This window comes from Nicotiana sylvestris, chromosome 3 (assembly GCF_000393655.2).
Source record: "Nicotiana sylvestris chromosome 3, ASM39365v2, whole genome shotgun sequence".
Classification (NCBI taxonomy): Eukaryota; Viridiplantae; Streptophyta; class Magnoliopsida; order Solanales; family Solanaceae; genus Nicotiana; species Nicotiana sylvestris.
In genome coordinates, this window is record NC_091059.1 from 150,373,919 (window position 1) to 150,394,943 (window position 21,025).

Here is a 21,025-nt window from a genome sequence, read left to right on the forward strand (position 1 = left end):
TCTTGTCCAAGGGCCGCACTGGGTGTCGTATCCTTACCTGTTGTTTCACAGTTTTCTTTGATGACATTCATGACGTTGGTTGGGAAGTCACTTATTATTCTCGTCCTTTCTTCTCGGTTACCTTCCATAGTATTTTGCGCACACAAAGAAAGGAGATCTTGGATTTTTTTACGTTAGTGACCTGCGTTAGTTGTAGATCTAGATGAAGCTAAAAATTTAACTAAGAAATCCCCACAAACGACGCCAGATTGGTTGACAAAAAAATATAGATTTTGGTTCAAATAATTAAATTTACGTAAACAAGAGTTAATTTTAGCTAATAATAATATCCTTAGATGGGGTTTTTAAAGAAGCAATAAATATCGTGTGGATCTAGTCGGACAATGGCAATATCATATAATAAATATTCTAGAAATCAAGGGCAATAATGTAGCATTTAATAGTAATGAACATCAATAAATGGCGTTCAAGTAAATAGGAGAAATGATTCACTCAATAAATGAAGGAATAAGTGGATCTTCCTCCTAATAATGAATGATAGATAGATCCTTGAATATTCGAGTTATTTTTTGATCTGACAAAAAAGTATCGATAAGAATCTCAGTAAAAAAGTGATGTTTGTATCTTAGCAAGTGAGAGCCGAATCTTCAAGTCAAAGTGTGTTCTTTACAAATGAATATCACATGTCCCATATCATGATCTCTTTTTCTATTTATATGGGATATATTACTAGGAATCCTAATAGTACAAGTGCAGATAATATCCAACTAGAATATTCTCTTTACTGTATTATCTTGAAAACTAGCTATTACAGCTCTGTCAATGGTACTCGACCCCGACCTTTTTTGACATCTTGACTACGACTCTCTTTGACTCTTCGACCGCAGACTTTGTTGTTTTTTGGGCCATTTCGATAAACGGCAACTTGAAAAGTCTTCCATTAATACTATCATGGCTTAACTATTCCAAAGATAGATTTTGACTCATATTGTTAGTCCCTCCTCTTATTGAGGTTGGCTTTAGGCGAGTTCAATGAGCGGATCTTGTTTTAAGTGGTCGACACAATTGAGCGAGCGGGTGATGGTCGCTATGGTTGTGGCCAACTGGTAGCGTGGCCCTACGTGGGCGACGTATTTCAAATGCTTCGATTTTCCCGGTGATTCGCTGGAACTGTGTTGTCCACGAGTTAGGGTGACGTCATGCGCCATTATTACACATATTTCCAATGCGTTATTTCGTTTTGCGTGTGACCTTTGATCGAACCCTGCCGCTTCGGTTCTGGTGCCCAATAGTGATGAACTGATTTTAGTTCTAGAGCCAAGACCCTTATAAATAGAGATGTTAGGGTGTGATTTTGAAGTTTCAAGTTTTCTGTTTCGAAACCCTATATTATTCTCTTGCTCTTTCCTTGCTCCAAACCTCTTGTTTCTATTCCTGTAATTTGCATGTGTTCTTATTTCTTCATCATTTGGTACTTCTCTTTCTTTCATCAAAACATGTCCAACATGCCTTCTGAGTCTAGTGAGGGGAGTAATGCGGTTCTTTTCCCTTACGAGGAGAATGTTCATGCCGATGTCGATGATGGAAGCTTCCTGTTGGTGGAGGAGATAGTTCCTCTCAATCCTAATACTAGGTTTGATTTCTCCAAATTACCTGATGTTGACCTTGAAGTCTTTCGACCAGTGATGACGGAGAAGGAATTGGGAAAGCTTAAAGCCAAGTTCGGCCTTCCCAACCACATCGAATTAATCTCGGCTAGGTAGGATGCGATGCAGGTCCATCGTCCTGGGTACTACGCCTTCTATGAATACCCCTTCCAAGTCGGCCACATTCTCCCTCCTCTTCCGCTGGTGGAAGAATTTTGTCGCTATTATGGCATTTTTCCAGTTCAGCTCGCACCGTACGTTTATAAACTCATAAGGATGCTTACAAAATTTGTCAAGCTGGCCGCGGTCGAACTCACAGTTTGGCATTTAATACACATGTTCGCCCCTAGATTATAGGGAGACGATGCTGAATCTCCGCCACCGAGGAGGCAAGTGCGTAGTGGTGAAGATGGATGACAAGGCCAACCACTAATTTTGGTTTAACTTCTTTTTCGTCAGAACTGAGGACATGGTGGCCAACGTCGATGATTTTCCTGAGGCTTGGAATTATACTTGTAGGTACCTAATTTCCTTGTATGTAAGTATTTGATTTTTTTATGTGCTTAGTTGTGGGCTTTAACCTCTCGTCCTTTTCTCATGTAGCCAGGACCTCGCCTCCTCTTTTGGTCGAGGACACTTCTGACTGGGTTGGTTGGCTCTTCCCTCACATTGTAGGGATCCGTGAGTGGTCTGGTTATTTAAGACATTTGGGCTTGCTATCCCTTGACTGGTAAGTTCCTTTTATTACCGGTGTCTTTATTCTTTTTTTGTTTGGTTTACTTTTACTGACCTTCCTTTTTCCCTATATTTTTCCTAACTTCGGCCAGGGGATCTTTGAGGAGGTTGAAAGCTCCCGTACCTACGTTCCCAAAGAGGAAAGCTGCTATGTCCTCGGCTTCCTCCCTTTTTTGACTGCAGCATCTCTATTCGTGCCCCAGTCCCTTCTCCGACGGTGGCTGCTTCTTAATCTGAACCTTCTTCTGCTGTGAAAACCTTAGTTCCTTAGTTGTTCTGTCTTATCAATGAGGACGAGGGGCCTTTTCATGGTGATGGGGATTTGATGCCTCGTAAGAGAAGGTCTGTAGATGCTGGCGTGGGGTCGCCCGAGCCGTTGACTTAGTGGAGGGAGATTTTTTGATGCGCGACATGATGACCATTATCATCAAAGATGATATCGAGTCGGGTTCGAGATCTCGAGGTTGGTGGAAACTGTGAGGATATGCCCCTTCCTTTTATGGTGATGGAGGCATAAGGGCCTGCCGCTGACGTTCTCAATACTTCGAGGCGAGAGGAGGCATCGACTTCCATACTAGCTGATAATACTTCTTTGTCAGCCAATGAGAGAGGCAAAGGTGTCGCTGATGAGGGCGATGAGTCAGGTTTGGACGTTGATGTGGATGACCTAAAGATGATGGAGGAAGGGTTTACCCAACTTGAGATAAGGTTGGAGGGGTCTACGAGGACCATTGTGATCCCTATGGATCGTGACTTGCTGAAGAATACAGAGGATGTGGTCTCTAGCCTCGGACCTCTTTGTTCTGATATAGAGGGTAAGACCCTTAAAGAGTTGGATGATGTCACTTTGTTGAGGAGCATTGTCGGTCTTGCTCTTAAAATGAGTGTTTGGTGTTTTGTCCTTCTCCTTTTTTGTCTTTGTTTTTCGGGCATTTTCATTTCTGACTTACTTCTTTTCTTTTTATGATTGTAGACGGTAATTTTTGAGATTGAGAGCGCCTAGAGGGAGGAGAGGCATAGAGAAATATTTGTGAGGTTGAAAAACAAGTACTTCGAGTATCGCGATAAGTACCAAGAGATTTGCAGGTGATTTTGTGAAGGCGGCGATATGCAGGCCCTTTTCGATGAGTTGAAGGAGAAGGACGATGAGATGGTGAAAGCCATCGAGAAATGTAGCATCCTTCAGGGGATGTCAAGGAGTAGGGAAGAGGATCTTGAGGTCAGCAGGGGCGTGGAGGCCCAATATAGTGACCTTCAAGCACAAATGGTCGAGTTGCGCGAGCAATTGCAAGAATGTAGGCTTCAGCTGGAGGCCCTTAATGGTGAAGTTGCCGAGAAGTAAAGTGAGCTTGAGAAGGTTTAATCTTCTCGTTTGGAGGCTCAGATGAAATCGGAGATGCTTGAGTTGGCGAATAGGACCCTCTGGCCGAGCGGGAGAATTATCAGTCCACGACAAAAGCTAAAGAAGATCGACTAGAGGAGAAGATCAGGGAGCTGGAGAAGGATAACTTCATCCTTCATGATCGGGTGGCTGTTTTGGAAGCTATGAATGCCCAACTGCTTGCACATCCATCTTCTTCTCATACTTCAGATTTTCCCAACGTTTCTCGGGAATTATATGAGGAATGGATTCACGTCGAGGCTCAATTGGATGTGTTTCGAGATTTCCATAAGGCGGGATTCGTTTCTGAGATCGCCCTATGATGGTCATGTTAAGGCTCGTGAAGCTTGAGTCATTTGCGGGTATGATCCCGCTACACCTGAGGCCAGTGAGGGGGAAGATGAGGGCATAGACCGGCTTGACGAGGACGCCTGGTATGATATCGCTTATCCTGAGGGCGAAGGCAGCGATGGTGAGGGAGACTGAGAAGGAAAGGGCATCAGTGGCCAAAGTGGTGAAGGCAGTGAAGATCATGATGGTAGCGATCAGTGGTTTTATTTTTGCCTTGTAACTTTTTGTATTTTTGTCGGTGTATTCATGGGCCTTTGTAAATTGTTTAAGTATGAAATATCAAAGTTGTTCTCTGCATCTTCTTCCCTTCCTATGGTTTACTTTCTATACTTGTATGTTTTTTTGCTTCTATTGTTTGCCTGTTTCACTCTTTCCTTAGTTGGTGTTGTCTTTTAGTTGGCCGTGGCGTTGGAGCCGATTATGCGTTGTTTTTCATTTTTCTATTTTTAGTGTTGAGATGCAGACAAGGGCCGATAAGTAATTGTTTGATCGTAATCGATCATGACCTTTCGTCAAATCGCGGCTGAGGACCAGTAGATGTTTGTTCGAACGAGGTTGAATGTGATGTTTCATCAAATTGCGACCGAGGGCCGGTAGGTATTTGTTCGAGCAGGGTCGAACATAACCTTTTATTAAAGCGTGGCTGAGAGTTGATATGTGTTTGTTCGAGTAGGGTCGAATGTAACCTTTCACTAGTATTACGGTTGAGGGCCGATGGGAGTTTGTTCAATCGGGGTCGAACGTAACCTTTTATTAGTATTACAGTGGAGGGATGATAGGTGTTTGTTCGAGCAAGGTCGAAAGTAACCTTTCATTAGTATTGCGGATGAGGGCCAATAGGTGTTTGTTCGAGTGGGTTCGAACGTAACTTTTCATTAATATTACGAAAAAAGGGCCGATAGGTGTTTGTTCGAGTGGGGTCGAACATAACCTTTCATTAGTATTGTGGTCGAGGGCCGATAGGTGTTTGTTCGAGCGGGGTCGAATGTAACCTTGACATAGAAGAGGTGTGCTGATAAGCCTAAATTTTGTTATTGCTTTGACATTGTTGCTTTGGTTACATACTTGGAGAAATTTACAGATTTTTGGGTATCGGCTGGCGTTCCGGTCCCAATCCTAATCCATCTAGTCCCTTCATTGTTTGACCTAGAGAGGATTGAGAGGTTGAGCAATGAAATAGTAATCAAGACCCTGCCTTCGCATACTTCGACTCGAAGCGTTCGCTCTGTCGCCTCGTTAAAAACCTCCTTGAGAAAACGCAACTGGGACAAAACTCAAGTGAGGGAAAAAGGAGTACGACTTGGGGGACAATTTTTCTCTCAGAATTTGAAGTATTTGAGGTGGCTGATATTCCAGTTGTTTAGTAGTAACTTTCCTTCCATTGTCTCTAGTTGGAATGAACCCTTATTTGCTTTTGCTATGATTTTGTACATACCGTCCCAGTTCGTTGCCGGCTTGCCTTCTCGGGGATCTTTGCTCGCTAGTGTTTTGGCTTTCAGTACATAGTCCCCGACTTTAAGCGCCCTAACCTTTGCTTTTTTGTTCTAATACCGTTCTGTTTGTTGTTTTTAGGGTACCATTCTTATGTAGGCCATATCTCTTCGTCGAGTTCCTACCTCCTGCTCTCGTTGTTACTCTTGCCGCTCTTATGGGAGTACCTTAGGTTGGGTTCTCCGACCTCGATTGGTATTATTGCCCCGGTCCCATAGACCAAAGAGTAGGGTGTCTCTCATGTGCTCATTTTCGAAGTTATTCGGTAGGCCCATAATACTTTTGGTAGTATTTTCGGCCACAGTCTTGGTGTCTTAAGCTTCTTCATCACGATATTTAGTATTGACTTATTGGAGGACTCTGCTTGCCCATTACCCGCGGGGTGATATGGGGTCGAAAGTATCCTCTTAATATGTCATTTCTCGAAGAATTCAATGGTTTTCTTTCCTATGAATTGGGGGTCCGTTGTCACAGCTGATTTCTTTTGAAACGCCAAACCGGCATATGATGTTTCTCCATATAAAGGTGATTACCTCTTATTCCCATATTTGGGTAAATGCTCATGCTTCCATCCACTTAGAGAAATAGTTAGTAAAAAACAAAAGGAATCTTACATTACCTCACCCTGTTGGGAAGGGGCCCACGATGTCCATTCCCCATTTGATAAATGGCCAAGGAGATGTGACCGAGTGGAGATATTCGCCTGCTTGGTGAATCATTGGGGCGTACTTTTGGCACTGTTCGCATCTCCTTACAAAGTCTGCGACATCCTTTTTCATGGTGGGCCAGTAATATCCTGACTGTATGAGGCATCTGACCAGTGCCCGGTTGCCGGAGTGGCCCCCCAATGGCCTTCGTGGACTTTTCAAGGATGCGCTAAGTTTGGTTCTGGCCCAAGCACTTCGCTAGATGGTCACCGTAAGTCCTCTAGTATAGGTCGTTGTGGAGGATACTATATCTAGCCGCTTGTATTCTTAGTTTCTTGGCCTCTTTTTTATCGCATGTAGTATGCCGTCCTGCAAGTATATGATAATACGATTGTGCCAGTCCCAAGTTAAGTTTATGGTTCTTACCTCGACTTGGTCTAGTGATGAGTTGAGGAGACGAACCACATTTTTATCTTCGAACGTGATGCTTTTGGTAGTTGCAACTAATTTGGCGAGGCCGTCTGTCTCGGTATTCTGTGCTCATAGGATTTGGTCGAGCTGACATTCATCAAACTCAATCAATATCTTGCAGATTTCAGTGTGGTATTTTTGCAATCTTTGTTCTTTGATTTGAAAGGTACCTATGACTTGGTTGACTACGAGTTGGGAATCACAGTGCAGTTTCAATTGTCTCGCTTCGTATTTGAATGCTAACCTTAAACCTGCAATTATGGCCTCGTACTTAGCCTCATTGTTAGTCATATACGGGCACCTTATGGACTATAAAATTGCTTTGCATGTCGGGACCTCAAGTACGAGTTCCAGTTCGGACTCTGATGTGTTGGATGCGCCATCGGTGTATAGGACCCATAAGTCTCATATTTGGAGGGAAGCTTGGGTAGCTTCCTCTTCGACCTCAGGCATTATTTTCGTACTAAAGTCGGCGACAAAGTCGGCGAGTACTTGCGATTTTATCGCAGTTCACGGCTGGTACATGATATCGTGCTTGCTGAGCTCAATGGACCATTTAGCCAGCCTTCTCGATAGCTCGGGTTTATGCAAAATGCTCCTCGGGGGAAAGTCGTAACAACCGAGATGGTGTAGCACTAGAAATAGGGTCTAAGCTTCCGTGAAGTTATGAGCAAGGCAAGAGCCAATTTTTTGAGATGTGGTTATCTTGTCTCGGCATCGGCGAATGTTTTACTAATGTAATATTGCATACCTTTGTTTTCTCGAATTAAGACTCCACTTACAGCTACTTCAACTACGGCCAGATAGATGAGGAGACGTTCCCCGACTCAGGTTTTGAAAGCATGGGCCGCGATGACAAGTATGCCTTTAGTTCTCACAGAACTTGCACGCACTTGAAAGTCCATTGGAGGCCATTGTCTTTCTTGAGTATGCCAAAAAAGTTATGGCACCTATCCGATGACTGCAAGATGAACTTCGATAGGGAGGTGATGCGACCAGTGAACCTTTGGACCTATTTTTTGGTGGTCAAGAGTTCTGGTATCCCCTCAATGGCTTTGATTTGGTCTGTGTTGACCTCGATCACTAGTTGTGATACTAGAAAACCCAAGAACTTTCCAGAGGCTACACCGAACGCATATTTCTCCAGGTTCAGCTTCATTCTGTATGGTCTTAGTATGTCGAAAGTTTCTGTCAAATGATTGATGTGATCTTCTCCCCTTTTGGACTTGATCAGCATGTCGTCTATATATACCTTCATTGTTTTGCTGAGCTACTCTTTGAACATCTTTGTTACCAACCTTTGATAAGTAACCCATGCGTTCTTTAGTCTAAAAGACATGACACTGTAGCACTAAGTTCCTTGGTGGGTGATAAACTTGCTTTTTCGTGATCTTCTTCTTTCATGAGGATCTGATTATAGACTAAGTAAGCATCCAAGAAACATAGTAGCTCATGCCCGACTCTTGCATCGATAAGTTGGTCGATATGAGGCAATGAGAACGAATCCTTCGGACATGCTTTGTTCAAATATGTGAAATCCACGCACATCCGCCATTTCCCATTCTTTTTTTTGATCATCACTACGTTGATAACCCTCTTAGGGTACTTCTCCCTGATGGAACCATTTTCTAACTTTTTTTCACCTCCTCGCGCACTGCATCATTAATTGTGGAGTTGAATTTATGCCTGACCTGTCTCACTTGGGGTGCAATGGGTTGACATTTAATTTGTGCATGGCGATTTCCTTTGGGATGCCTAGCGTATCTGCATGACTAAAAGCAAATAAATCTACGTTAGCTATTAAGAATTGACTGAATTTACCTGGTTCTTGAAGTTTGCAACCGATATAGGCCTTCTTGCTATGGTCGTTGAGATCTAATTGAACTGGGTTGAGGTCTTCTATGGTTGATCTTGTATCTTCGGCCATGTCAGGATCTTTGATGTCGTACCTCATTTCATCGTGATCCGACCTTGACCCTGTTGATTGCTATGCCTTTTTTCTTTGTCCTTTCTTTGTTGGGTGGTCGTGTTGCTAAGGCAATGCGGTAGCATTCCCGATATGTGCACTGTTCTCCTCGTATACTTAATATTCCCCATGGAGTTAGGAATTTAATTACTTGGTATAAGCTGGAGGGGACGGCTTTCATGGGGTGTCCACGGTCGTCCCATTATAGCGTTGTACATTGTGTCCTGGTCCATGATGTGGAACGTTGTCTCTAAATTTACGTCGCTGGCCAAAACGAGGAGTGTAACTTCCCCCGATATCATTTTAGTTGCATTATTAAAACCTGTTAGTGCGATGTAGTGCAACACTATCTTATCTTTGAGTTTTATTTGGGTAAATACTCAGGGATGGATAATGCATGTGTCGCTCTTGTCATCTATTACAATGCGTTTAACATCGGTATCTAAAATTCATAAAGTAATAATGAGGGTTTCATTATGAGGAAAAGTCAAACAGTTAGTATTTGACTTGTCGAAGTTGATATTTTCTTTGAGTTCGTCATGTCGTTCACGGGTGATAGATCGCTTGAGTTTGTGGGTAGTGGTGAAATTCATGCTATTGACAGAGGCATCAACGCTACTGCTGATGATCAAATTGATAGCACAAGCTGGTGAGGGTGGCTTTGGCGGTCTTTGGTGTTCGTGTCCTCTAGCAAAATTGGTTCTTCCCCAGTCGCTTAGCAGCTCTTTGAGGTGCCCTTATTGCAACACGTTTACGACTTCTTGCCTTATGGTGCTGCAATATTTAGTTATGTGCCCTTGTTCCTAGTGGAACTCATAGAGGGCGTCGGACTTTCTGGTGTTCGGGTCCGATCTCATCTTTGGTGGCCTCTTCACTTTCGGCCCTAGCTTTTCAAGAGCGTAGACTATCTTTGTAGGTGACACACAAAAAATGTGAGTAGATAATAAGTGAGGCACACCTCTTTCCTTTCGATGAGTTCCCGCCCTTGGTTTGGATGGGCCTTCTTCGTAGCAGGGGGAGGGCGCAATGGTCATCCTAATATATGGTTTATGTCGTTCCCTATTAAATCGCGGAATTGCATGATCTCTTCTAGCATTGTCTCTTCGGTCTTTTCTGGATTCGGCTTGTACCGAGGTTAGTCAGTGAGTTGGCCCGTTGAGGTTGTCCTCATATGCTCAGACCTCGGCACAATAAGCATTGTGGATTTCGTTTCAAGCGGTCGGGGATACTTCATTGTCACACCCCAAACCTGGGGAGGCGTGGCTGGCACCTGCTGCAGCACTGGCCCGAGCGAACCACTCTGCAACTCTTTGTTTTTTTTTAAAAACTATCATGGGCCAACATGGCCACAACTCATAACGTATAACTATAAGTGGGCAACACTGTATCACTGAACCATTTTTTCTTAAAATATGAATACATATGGGCCGTCAAGACCTCTGGCATACTGTACAAAATGAACCTCTATCTACAAAGTCTCTAAGATTATTTGACATCAAATGGGACAGGGTACCGGGTGACCCATAAGTATGTAGTAAAACCCTGATATGATGACTCATAGACCCGGCTGCACTCCGAATGAGGTGAAATCTTACCAATCCTTCGTTGAATGTCAATCTCGTCTAGTATGAGGGATAGTCAAACTGATTGGCTATACCTGCGGGCATGAAACGCAGTGTCCCCAACAAAAAGACGTCAGTACAAATAATGTACTGAGTATGTAAGGCAGAACTGAAACATAACCATAATTCAATATTAATTAAAGACATATAAGAATCAACCTGAATCTCTGAGGTGCCACCGTATATGCGTACTTATTATACTTACACACATATAATGTTTCTCTTTGAAACTATTATCCATATCATATGATGCATGACTGCCCAACTTGTCATGACCCAAACCGATGGGCCGCGATGGGCACCCGGTACCTTACTCAACCGAGTACCAACGTAACGTATCTTTCTTATTACATCATTATATACACATGACATACGGGCTTAGTAGGCCAACATGATCCTTTATAAACTCAAAACATAGGTCGACCAGGCCGTACAATCTTTTATATACACGACATATGTCTACAAGCCTCTGAGAGTACATAAATATCGTAAAGGTCGGGATAGAGTCCCGCCTTACCAAACAATACAAGTCTAAATCATACTAACCAAACGAGCATCTCTGAAGCAAATGGAGTGCACCAACATCTTCCGCTGAGCTGATAGCCTACTTGGAGAGCTCTCGACCTGTCTATCGGGACCTGCTCATCCTTAGGCAAAAGGGACGTCAGTACGAGTAATGTACCGAGTATGTAAAGCACATAAATAAGTACATAACAGACATGGAAGAAATATAGAGTACTTGACTCAACCTGTAAGTCTGAATAACTCTATAAATCATGAAATACTTTTAGCGTCATGCATATGCGTATGAATGTCATGTCGTGCATAGGTACATGTCTCATAACATCATCAGCCTCTGAGGGCATCCCATCATATCATATCGGCCACTGTGGGCAAAATCATCACATATACCACTTGATCAGGTGGTGGTGCGTATATAATGACATAACCTTTCTTATATCCCGTATACATATATATATATATATACGCGTATATAACGCCGTTTGAATCATATTTACATATATACGCGTGTATAACGCCGTTTGAATCATATTTTAGCCACTGTGGGCAACATCATCATCATATACCAGCTGATCAGGTGGTGGTACGTATATAACGCCGTAACCTTTTCCCATATCCCGTATATATATATATATATATATATATATATATACACACGCGTATATAACGTCATCTGGTCATGGGTCAATGCACATGAATGCAATGCATGAAAAGTATGTTAATAAAATCTTTCAGAATGTCATAAGACCATTATGACTTTAAGTAATATCATAAAGAAAACTCTTTTCAACTTTCGTATTTTTCTAAGACTCGTGAATAGATGATAAAATATTATGACACATGAAAATTCGAGAATATAGATATATCTAATACTTCTATAAATAGAGTCATTCATGGAATTTGTGCATTTGCACGTTTTGTTCGTATCGTATGGATCATGCCAAAAGAAAGAAGGGATAACATTAACATACCTTAGCCGATTCTCTTGACGATCCCTCCAAAAGTATGCATAAAAGTAAAATATATTCTGTATTTCATTGAGCAGCATTTTGCATTTCAGGAAACCGTTTAGAGCTCGCTAGCTGCTTCACATGAAATTATTAAGACAGCGACAAGATCCTTCCCATTAGTGCTACTGCATTTCTACTATCTAATTAATGGTAATGCACTCTACATTATTTCCCAACAATTTCATTTAGCTACTGATGTAGTTTCATTTAATAACCTCTAGAAACTTACTTGTGTTGCCTTAAGATAGAGCACACTTTAGCTTCATAAACAGTAGAACTAGATAATTATGAATCAGTAAGGTTATTTCATCTGGACAATTTCAAATATGAAAAGTGATTTTTAAATCAAGTTGGTGTGGTTGGAAAAGCTTCAGAATATTGGCATAGACTATCATTTAATGAAACACAATATGTATGTTGCAATAATGGTCTAGAGGAAATTTGGAGATTCTAGGTATGAATCCTAGCTACCACACTTACAGGCAGGGAACACGTTATAAGAAGGATAAGAAATGTTCACATACTTCCTTGCTCTATGACTTAAAGAGTCATCACTTCCCAAGGCAAAGGCTGCCACGTTATCTTTTTGTGGGGAAATTTAAACTTTATCCAATAATCAATTAAGTAATATTTCGTTATTCGGTAATTAATCAATTATCCGTATAATTAAAAAAATTATCCCAATTTAATTAAATACTACTCTCCTTTAACATACCCTGTACACCTTACGATCATATAGTACCTTGTATGACACTAGTCCATAAACACCGGGTATTTTAGCTCGGGCCGTAGTTTTATCCCACCATGCCAAACTTTGACAAAATTCGTTTTTTTCGACATTACTTACCCTCTTACCTTCACGAATTTACTCATCACTTATAATCACTTATAATCCTTATAATCACCAAATAATCTTTTTCTTGGATTGATGTAAATTACCTTACGACAAATTCAACGTACATTACTGCAGGGTGACATCATCGTAACATAATACTGCGGGACATAATATTGACGTAACATTGCAGGGTATAATACAACTGATCAGTGGTAACTGCCCGACCGGCCGCCGCACGGTGCTAAATACATGACTGCCCAACCGGTGGTAAATAATGATACATAACTGCCCAACCGGTGGTAACTGCCCGACCGGCCGTAGCACGGTGGTAAATGTATAACTGCCCAACCGGCCGTGACTCGGTGATAAATGTATAACTGCCCAACCGGCCGTAGCTCGATGGTAAATGCATACACATGAAGAGGCATGTATTACTATATCATAAACATTAATATCTCTATCATATACCTCAATAGGGACTTAGAGACATTACATATAATATACGAGAGATGGTCTATGTGCCAATATATGTTAATGCACGGAAATATTCTTTGTGGATCTTATCAGAATAAGAAAATATTCAATCACAAGTCCCCTAACTGCCTCAAAAAAATCTGTGGCATTCTTGATATAAATGACAAAGACATCTAAAACAATCAAATTTAATACGTGCAGTGTTACAAATTTGAATCAAGTGAGATCTACAACATTGTTATCTAATTGAGTCTTATCCTTTTTCTCATCGTAGATGTCTAATAAGAATATATCAATTTCATTCACCAAGCCCCAACAAAAAAAAAATCATATAACTAAAATAATATTTATAGTTAATAACAAAATTAAGTCTCCCCTAATGGTCACTAAATTGAAATCAACAAAATAGAGGGAATAATTTCTTGTGCCCACTCACAATTTGATTAGAAGAAAATAACTTTACAAAGATCTCTATATTGCTTTTTACTCATCTCCATTTAAAACTAACATATAGCTAAAGTAATATTTGCAATGAAGTAGTCACAATTAGCAAAAGGAAACTTATGCGAACATATTCTAATACCAAGCGCTTAAGATCCTTCTATCTTCAAAAGAAAGATAAGCATCAAGGCAAGCATAATATATGGATGATTCAACAATCATGAAAATATCACAAACAATGGAATGAATATCGCTTTATTGGAATGAATATCACTTTACTGCAATGAATAACATAGATATCCTTAATTGGTAAGAGTAGAATCACTTATGGAATGGCATTACGTATACGTATTGTTACTTGGATCATGCCAAAAGAAAGAAGGAATAGTCTTAATATATCTGAACCGATTCTCTTTTGTCGAAACACGTAACGGCAGATCGAAGTAGGGAGAGCTCCGTATGATATTCTTGAGAACGTATGATATTCTTGAGAAAGATTGTACTGAGCTTTTTTTTTTTAATGACCTCAATTACTATCTTAATGTCAAAATTGACAAAATGGAGATTTTTCTCCACGAGTGGGATGCTTTTTGATTGTTTGTATACGATTTGTTCACCGGTAACAAAAGTAAAATTTGATTCTCTTTGTCGTGGAGATTACTGATGGAAGCTTACGTCCCTTTTGAAATGTTTGGAATAGGGAGAAGATTATAAGATTACCTTTTGATTATTTTAAGGTCAAATAAAGCAAAAATGTAAATTTTTTTAAGTAGGTAATTACATGTAATAGTCACTTGTGTATATCACTTTAGCTTGCCATCTTTCAATTTGACTTATGAGTCATTTAGGTTGAAGGGTGGGCTGCCACATAGCCAAATTTTAATCCTCATCCAATAATTCCCTAATTAGTCGGAAAATATTCCATTACCCAATAATTAACCAATTGCTCACATAATTAAAAATTATCTCAACTTATTTAAAATACTATTTATTTTTACAACACCTTATATACCTTATAACTATCATGGTCAAATGGTACCAAACAAAATAAATACATATACTATTATTTCATTAAAGCATTCATGTAAAAATATATATATATTCAACTTTTAATTTTTCTAATCTCATATATAAAGAGTACAAATTTCGTACGCTTAATTCTTAAAATGATAAAAAGGATAACCTTCTTTTCTTGTGAGAAAATAATTTATATTTTTACAATAAAGAAATTCTTTTTGTACTATAAATTCTCAAAACGGCAAAAGGGTAACTTTTCTTATGATAAAATACTATCTACTCTTATAATAAATAAAACCTCATTTGTAAACTCTCACGTGTCATGGATTCAATTTAAAACTTATCACAACAATATAAAATCGTACCTATCAACTTTTACCGAAAATGGTTTACTTCAAATAAAATACATATCAAGCCTATATATATATTAGTTCCGAAATTCTTCAAACTTTCAGGGTCTTACATTCCTATCTTCATGTATAACCTTAATCCTTTCCAGCTCATATGTTATTACTTCGACGAATCCTATTGTTAAAGTACGGGATGTAACATCCATCAACCAACTCAACAGTTTTCTAGTTGCTCTAGAACCGTCTCTACTCGTCCCGTTCTAAAAAGCTGCAACCGTCATCTCTTCGGATACGTTTGACAGAGTCATCCTTACTCGGTTGAACCGGGCGAGAAAATCCCTCAGTACCTCTCACAGGGATTGCTTAATAGCAAGTATGTCGTTCACTCTCGCCTCGTCATTTTTTGCTCTAGCATAGGCCATTACGAACTTATCGGCCATTTCTTCGAAAGTTTCTATGGAGTGGGCTAGTAGCTATGAATACCACGTCAATGCTCCTCCCGTGAGGGTTTTGCCAAACTTTTTCAGCAAAATGGTTGGCTAGGTCGTTGCCTTTCACTGCCGTGACATAGTGAGTCATGTGATCTTCAAGATCGGTCGTGTCGTCATATATCCTGAGGTAGGGCGGCATTTTGAAGGTCCTTGGTATGGCATGCGGGGCTACATCATCACTGTATGGCTGCTCGACAAACTAGTCGGTGTCCCTTTTCGGCATCATTTTAGGAGCGCTTGGTATCTTATCAACCCATTTTTGTTGTTCTTTTATTTGGTCTCGGAGCGCCTTGTTTTCATTCTCTATTTCTTATACCCTCTTTAGAATGGTTGCAAGGACGTGATTACCTACACTATCAATGATATTGTGAGTTAAACTTGTCGTCGAAGGGAGAGGTTAGTTGCACTACTCGTTTGTTTGTTGTATCGTGCAAGTACTTGCGGTTTCTGCAGTCGTGCCTGGAGCGTGTTATTTGAGGATGCTTGTTAGCGTGTTAGTTAGCCACGCCTCGAGGAGTTTTTTCACAGCTGGGGGCTTCCTCTACAGACGTAGAGGCTCCTTTACCACGGGGTTTTGCTGTGCTGCAGTGTGGAGGCAGTGACCCATCTCGCCTAGGGGACGCACTGGGCGTCGTGTCCTCTTGACGTTTCTCATCTTTCGTTAATGACATTCATGAGGTTGGTTGGGAAGTCACTTGTTATTCTCGTCATTTCTTCTCGGTTACCTGCCATGTAGGATTTTGCACACACAAAGAAAGGAGATCTTGGGTTTTTTAACATTAGTGACCTGCGTTAGTTGTAGATCTAGAGGAAACTAAAAATTTAACTAAGAATCCCACAAACAAAGTCAAATTATTTGACTAAAAAATATAGATCTTGGTTCAAATAATTAAATTTATGTAAACAAGGGTTAATCTTAACTAACAATAATATCCTTAGGTTGGGATTTTTAAAGAAGCAATAAATATCTTGTGGATCTGGTCGGACAATGACAATATCATATAATAAATGTTCTAGAAATGGGGGGCAATAATGTAGCATTCAATGATAATGAATAACAATAAATGACATTTAAGTAAATAGGAGGAATGATTCACCCAATAAAGGATGGAATAAGGGAATCTTCCTCATAATAGTGAATGATAGACAAATTCTTAAATATTCGAGTTATTCTGTGATCTGACGGAAAAGTATCGATAAGAATCTCAGTTAAAAGGTGATGTTTGTATCTTAGCAAGTGAGCTGAAACTTCAAGTCAAAGTGTGTTCTTTTACAAATAATATCGCATGTCACATATCATTGTCTCTTTTTCTTTTTATATGGGACATGTTACTAGGAAATAGGGCTGTGCATAATTTGGTAAATACCGAATTACCATATCGAAATCGAAATTTTTGGTCTTTGGTATTTGGCATTTTGGTATTTGATGTGGTATTTGGTTTACATTTTAAAAAAAATTGGTATTAGGTATGATATTTGGTATATTCTTTTTTAAAATACTGAAGTACCGATACCGTATCGAAATATATATTGGATTAGTTTTAAATATCCTTACATCTTTGCAGCCCTCAATTACCAGAGAGCTTCAGGAGAATGTTTCTAGTTCCATGTTATTTTGTTAAAGCATGTGCGCCACCTATTTTTGTTCATGTGGTTAATGGATGTTACCCGAATAGTTTTTGTAAACAACACTTGTGAAAGACTTATTTTGGTCACGTTTTAAGAAGCTTATTGGTGTTCGGTATATTACGGAGATGCAAGTTAGAGCTTTAGAACAGACATACGTATATGTTGATGAAGTTTGTAAATATTATTTTAATCTTATGCTCTTGTTTATAGAAGTCCCAATATGTTGTGCGGTGCTTTAGCATTTATAAGATTGATTTTACTGCCCCAAAAATATAACGTTCCGAAGCTGCTTTAGAACCGAAGAAACCGAAGTTACTATACCGAATAAACCGAAATCGAAAGGCGAAAAATCGAACCATACCGAATCTAATTAGGTACGGTATTGGTATAACATTTTAAAATATCGAATACCGAAAATACCGAACCGAAATGTTTAAATATCGTACCGTACCGACCGACGAACACCCCTACTAGAAAACCCTAATAATACAAGTGCAGAGAATATCTATTAGAATATTGTATTTAATATCCTATCTTGAAATTTAGTCGTTACAGCAGTGTCAACGGACCTCGATCCTTGTTGACATATTGACTACGACTCTGGTTGACTCCTTGACCACAAATTTCGCTGCTTCTTGGACCATTTCGACAAACGACGACTTGAGAAATCTTCTCATAGTACTATCATGACTTAACTTTTTTAAGACAAATTTTAACCCATATTATATATAGGCTTGTGAAAAAGCAAAAGGAAAGCCATTCCCTTGTGAATTTGAGATAGATGGAAAATTTTAATTTGTGTCTCATACAACTGACACTAGTTGTATGAGACAACTTTTTTGTCTCACAGTTTTGTGGACTCAGATTTCTATGGATCCAGAAGTGTAAGATTGGAGTTCACAAATTTGTGAGACAAAAAGAAAGTTGTATGAGACACAAAATAAAACTTCTCCGGATAGATTATTAGGTAGGTAATGTATTCAAAATATTAGTACCAACAAATTAATGATAGAATATTTAATCATTGTAGGGTTTAGGTTGATCCTTCGTAAAGAATATTGTCGCATGCAATCGTGCTTTCCTGCACACCTAACTACAGACAAAATAATAGATATGAGAAAAATAGCTCTTGCGAGTTTATTGCCTTATTCTGATTCGCTGCATCGTTTTATTCGATTTGGTGAATAATTAATAACCCAATTAATTTAAAAGCTTCGCATAAACCCCACTTAACCTAACACAGCCTTTCTAGACCACCAACTTTGGTTATCTTTTGAAACGTCTTTGTCTTTCCTCTAATTACGTTCTCCTGGCGCATACTGCACATCAAATTCTTTTTGCTATTCTTTTCTCTAGGAATATGATAGGTGTTAAAAAGTCTATTTTATGATTTTATCATCATCTTCAGTGAGCATTCTTATAATTAACAACGTTTTCATCTGTAAATGTTACTTCCTCAAAATAAATGATGCCAGGGAATGTAGTATTTGAAAAGTTTAATTGAACTCATAACCTTCACTGTAAGTAAAAATTTATATATAAAATTTTATTAAAATTGTAAAAATATAGTAGATATAAACTCATAAATCTAAAAATATAATAAGTTCAATACTAAAAATCTTAAAAACTGAGCCCATAAAATTTAAATCTTTAATCCATTTGTGATGATGCCATGGTCTTATGGTGGCGTATGCTTCAAGAAAAATTGAAAGCATTTAAAAAATTTACAATTTTTGAAGCAAACGTCAACTTCCATTCTCGTGATTAAGGTGATGAATGCTAAATACTAGGCATACTTTACCCACGAGAAATTGTGTCATTGAATATTGTGGGGTTTCACAATATTTGAAAATTTTGTAATAAGAAATTCCCAGTTAATTTATAAAGAAAGATACAAATACAATAGTCGTAGTAAGTATGTTAAACAAGAGTTAAAATAAGAAGGCCTCTAGGCATGTAACACGTGAGCCCCCACTTGACATTTTCTTAAGCACTAAACTAAACAGTTGGTCCAGTGGACACGAGAGTTAAACAATGAATTGTAGCTCCCGCTCGGCCATAAAATTTGGGAGGTTAATTATTTTCAAATATTTGTTTGCTTATAGATTTTAATTATTTTTCGGTAGATTTTAAAAATAAAATTTTCAAATATCAAAAAAAAACTCTAGAGTAATTTTTGAAGTTTTTTACTCACAAAGTTTCAAATTCTTTTCAATTAAAATATATGTCGAAATACAATTTCAACTTTCAAAAATTATTTTTTATTTAATCTTCAAAAACTCATTTTTTCAAGTTTCAATCAAATTTATGTCCAAACGTGAGCGTAGTGTTAACTGTTAATGTTATATACTCTCTCCGTTCACTTTTACTTGGCACGTTTTGACTTTTCACGTCCCTTAAGAAATGATAAATGAAGTGTATAATTTACCATAATACCCATATTAATTGATGCATATTTTATTGGATTTGAAAAAATGATTTGAAATGAGTAATAAATATTGTGGGTATAACAGGAAAAAAAATTGTTTTCTCTTGATATGCGTAAAGTGACAAGTAAAAATAACAACAACAACAACAACAACGATCCAGTATAATCCCACAAGTGAGGTCTGGGGAGGGTAATATGTACGCAGACCTTACCCCTACCCCAAAGGGTAGAGAGGCTGTTTCCAGAGACCCTCGGCTAAAAAAAAAAGCAACAGGAGCCGATATATTAGTACCATAAAAATGCATAATAAAATAACAACAATATAAGAGATATGAAATACATAATACGAAATACGAAATAGATTGCTGGTATAGTAAAATTATTTTTGGTATATATGCCAATTAAAAGTGAACGGATGGACATTTCATTTAACTCATAATATTGTACAATGATTGTCTAGGCTATTTTGAAATTTTAATATTGTTTAACTTGTAATAATAGGTTAGCAATTATTTTTATCAGATTAGTAATTATACTTATCATATTAATTAATTGATTCAAATTATTTTGTAAGGACCTGTTTGGTCATAGATTTTGTCAAAATAAACTTGGGTTTTATTTGGCAAACACATGTTTGGCCATAGATTTTGCCTATATTTTGGCAAAATTCCAATCCCAAATCCCAAACCAAAATATTTACAAATACTAATAATATACGCTAGTGTTTGGCCATAAATTCCCAAATTTATTTGAAAAATCTGATTTGGGTGAAGTTTGGTTTGAAGATGAAAATGTGTTTGGATATATGTTTTCAAAACATATTTCCCAAATTTATTTTGGAAAAATATGGTAAAAATTGTGTGGGGTAACCACTTTTAAAGTGATATTTACTTTATATCCAGCATTTTCAATGCTTAGCAATAGTAGTCACTAATCTATTAAAATTAATATGAAAAGACTGTGTTACCCTTTCTTCTACGTCTCTCCTCTAATGAAGATAGTTTAGGTTCTCTGCTCGGTCAGAAGACTAGCAAAGATTTTAATACTTTCTGTTTCCACCTTGCTTTCAGTAGAAGCTGTGGATCTAACAGCAGAGGTGCTCATTTCTTGGCACGTCCTCTTCATTTCGTTGTTCTTTTCTTCTTTTTAATTTGTGTTGTTTCTGGTTTGTGAGCTTCAGTGGTGAAATGAGTCGAATATATCAAGCCAATTCACATGGCCAGACAACGAGAAACCTTGTGCTAATGCTCGAGAACTTCAAGTACCACATATTGACTTAGGAGGAGTACTTTCGGGTGATCCTTTTACAACAAAACAAGCAGCTACCCTTGTTAATGAAGCATGTCAAAAACATGGTTTTTTCTAGTTATTAACCATGGAATTGCCAATAATCTCATTTCTTGGCACATCCTCTTCATTTCGTTGTTCTTTTCTTCTTTTTAATTTGTGTTGGTTCTGGTTTGTGAGCTACAGTTACAAGTTCAAAAGTTAAGGACACTTGGTCTTGAACTTCGAGTT

At 38.6% G+C, this 21,025-nt stretch overlaps 1 protein-coding gene across 1 annotated transcript; it reads left to right on the plus strand.

Annotated features, from left to right (window-relative positions):
* Positions 1–2,792: 2,792 nt before the first annotated feature.
* Positions 2,793–4,085, plus strand: LOC104211436 (uncharacterized). Its single transcript, XM_009760483.1, has 5 exons — positions 2,793–2,844; positions 2,981–3,267; positions 3,355–3,357; positions 3,496–3,708; positions 3,798–4,085. The coding sequence occupies exons 1-5, from the start codon at positions 2,793–2,795 to the stop codon at positions 4,083–4,085; spliced, it is 843 nt and encodes a 280-aa protein (XP_009758785.1).
* The last annotated feature ends 16,940 nt before the right edge of the window (positions 4,086–21,025 follow it).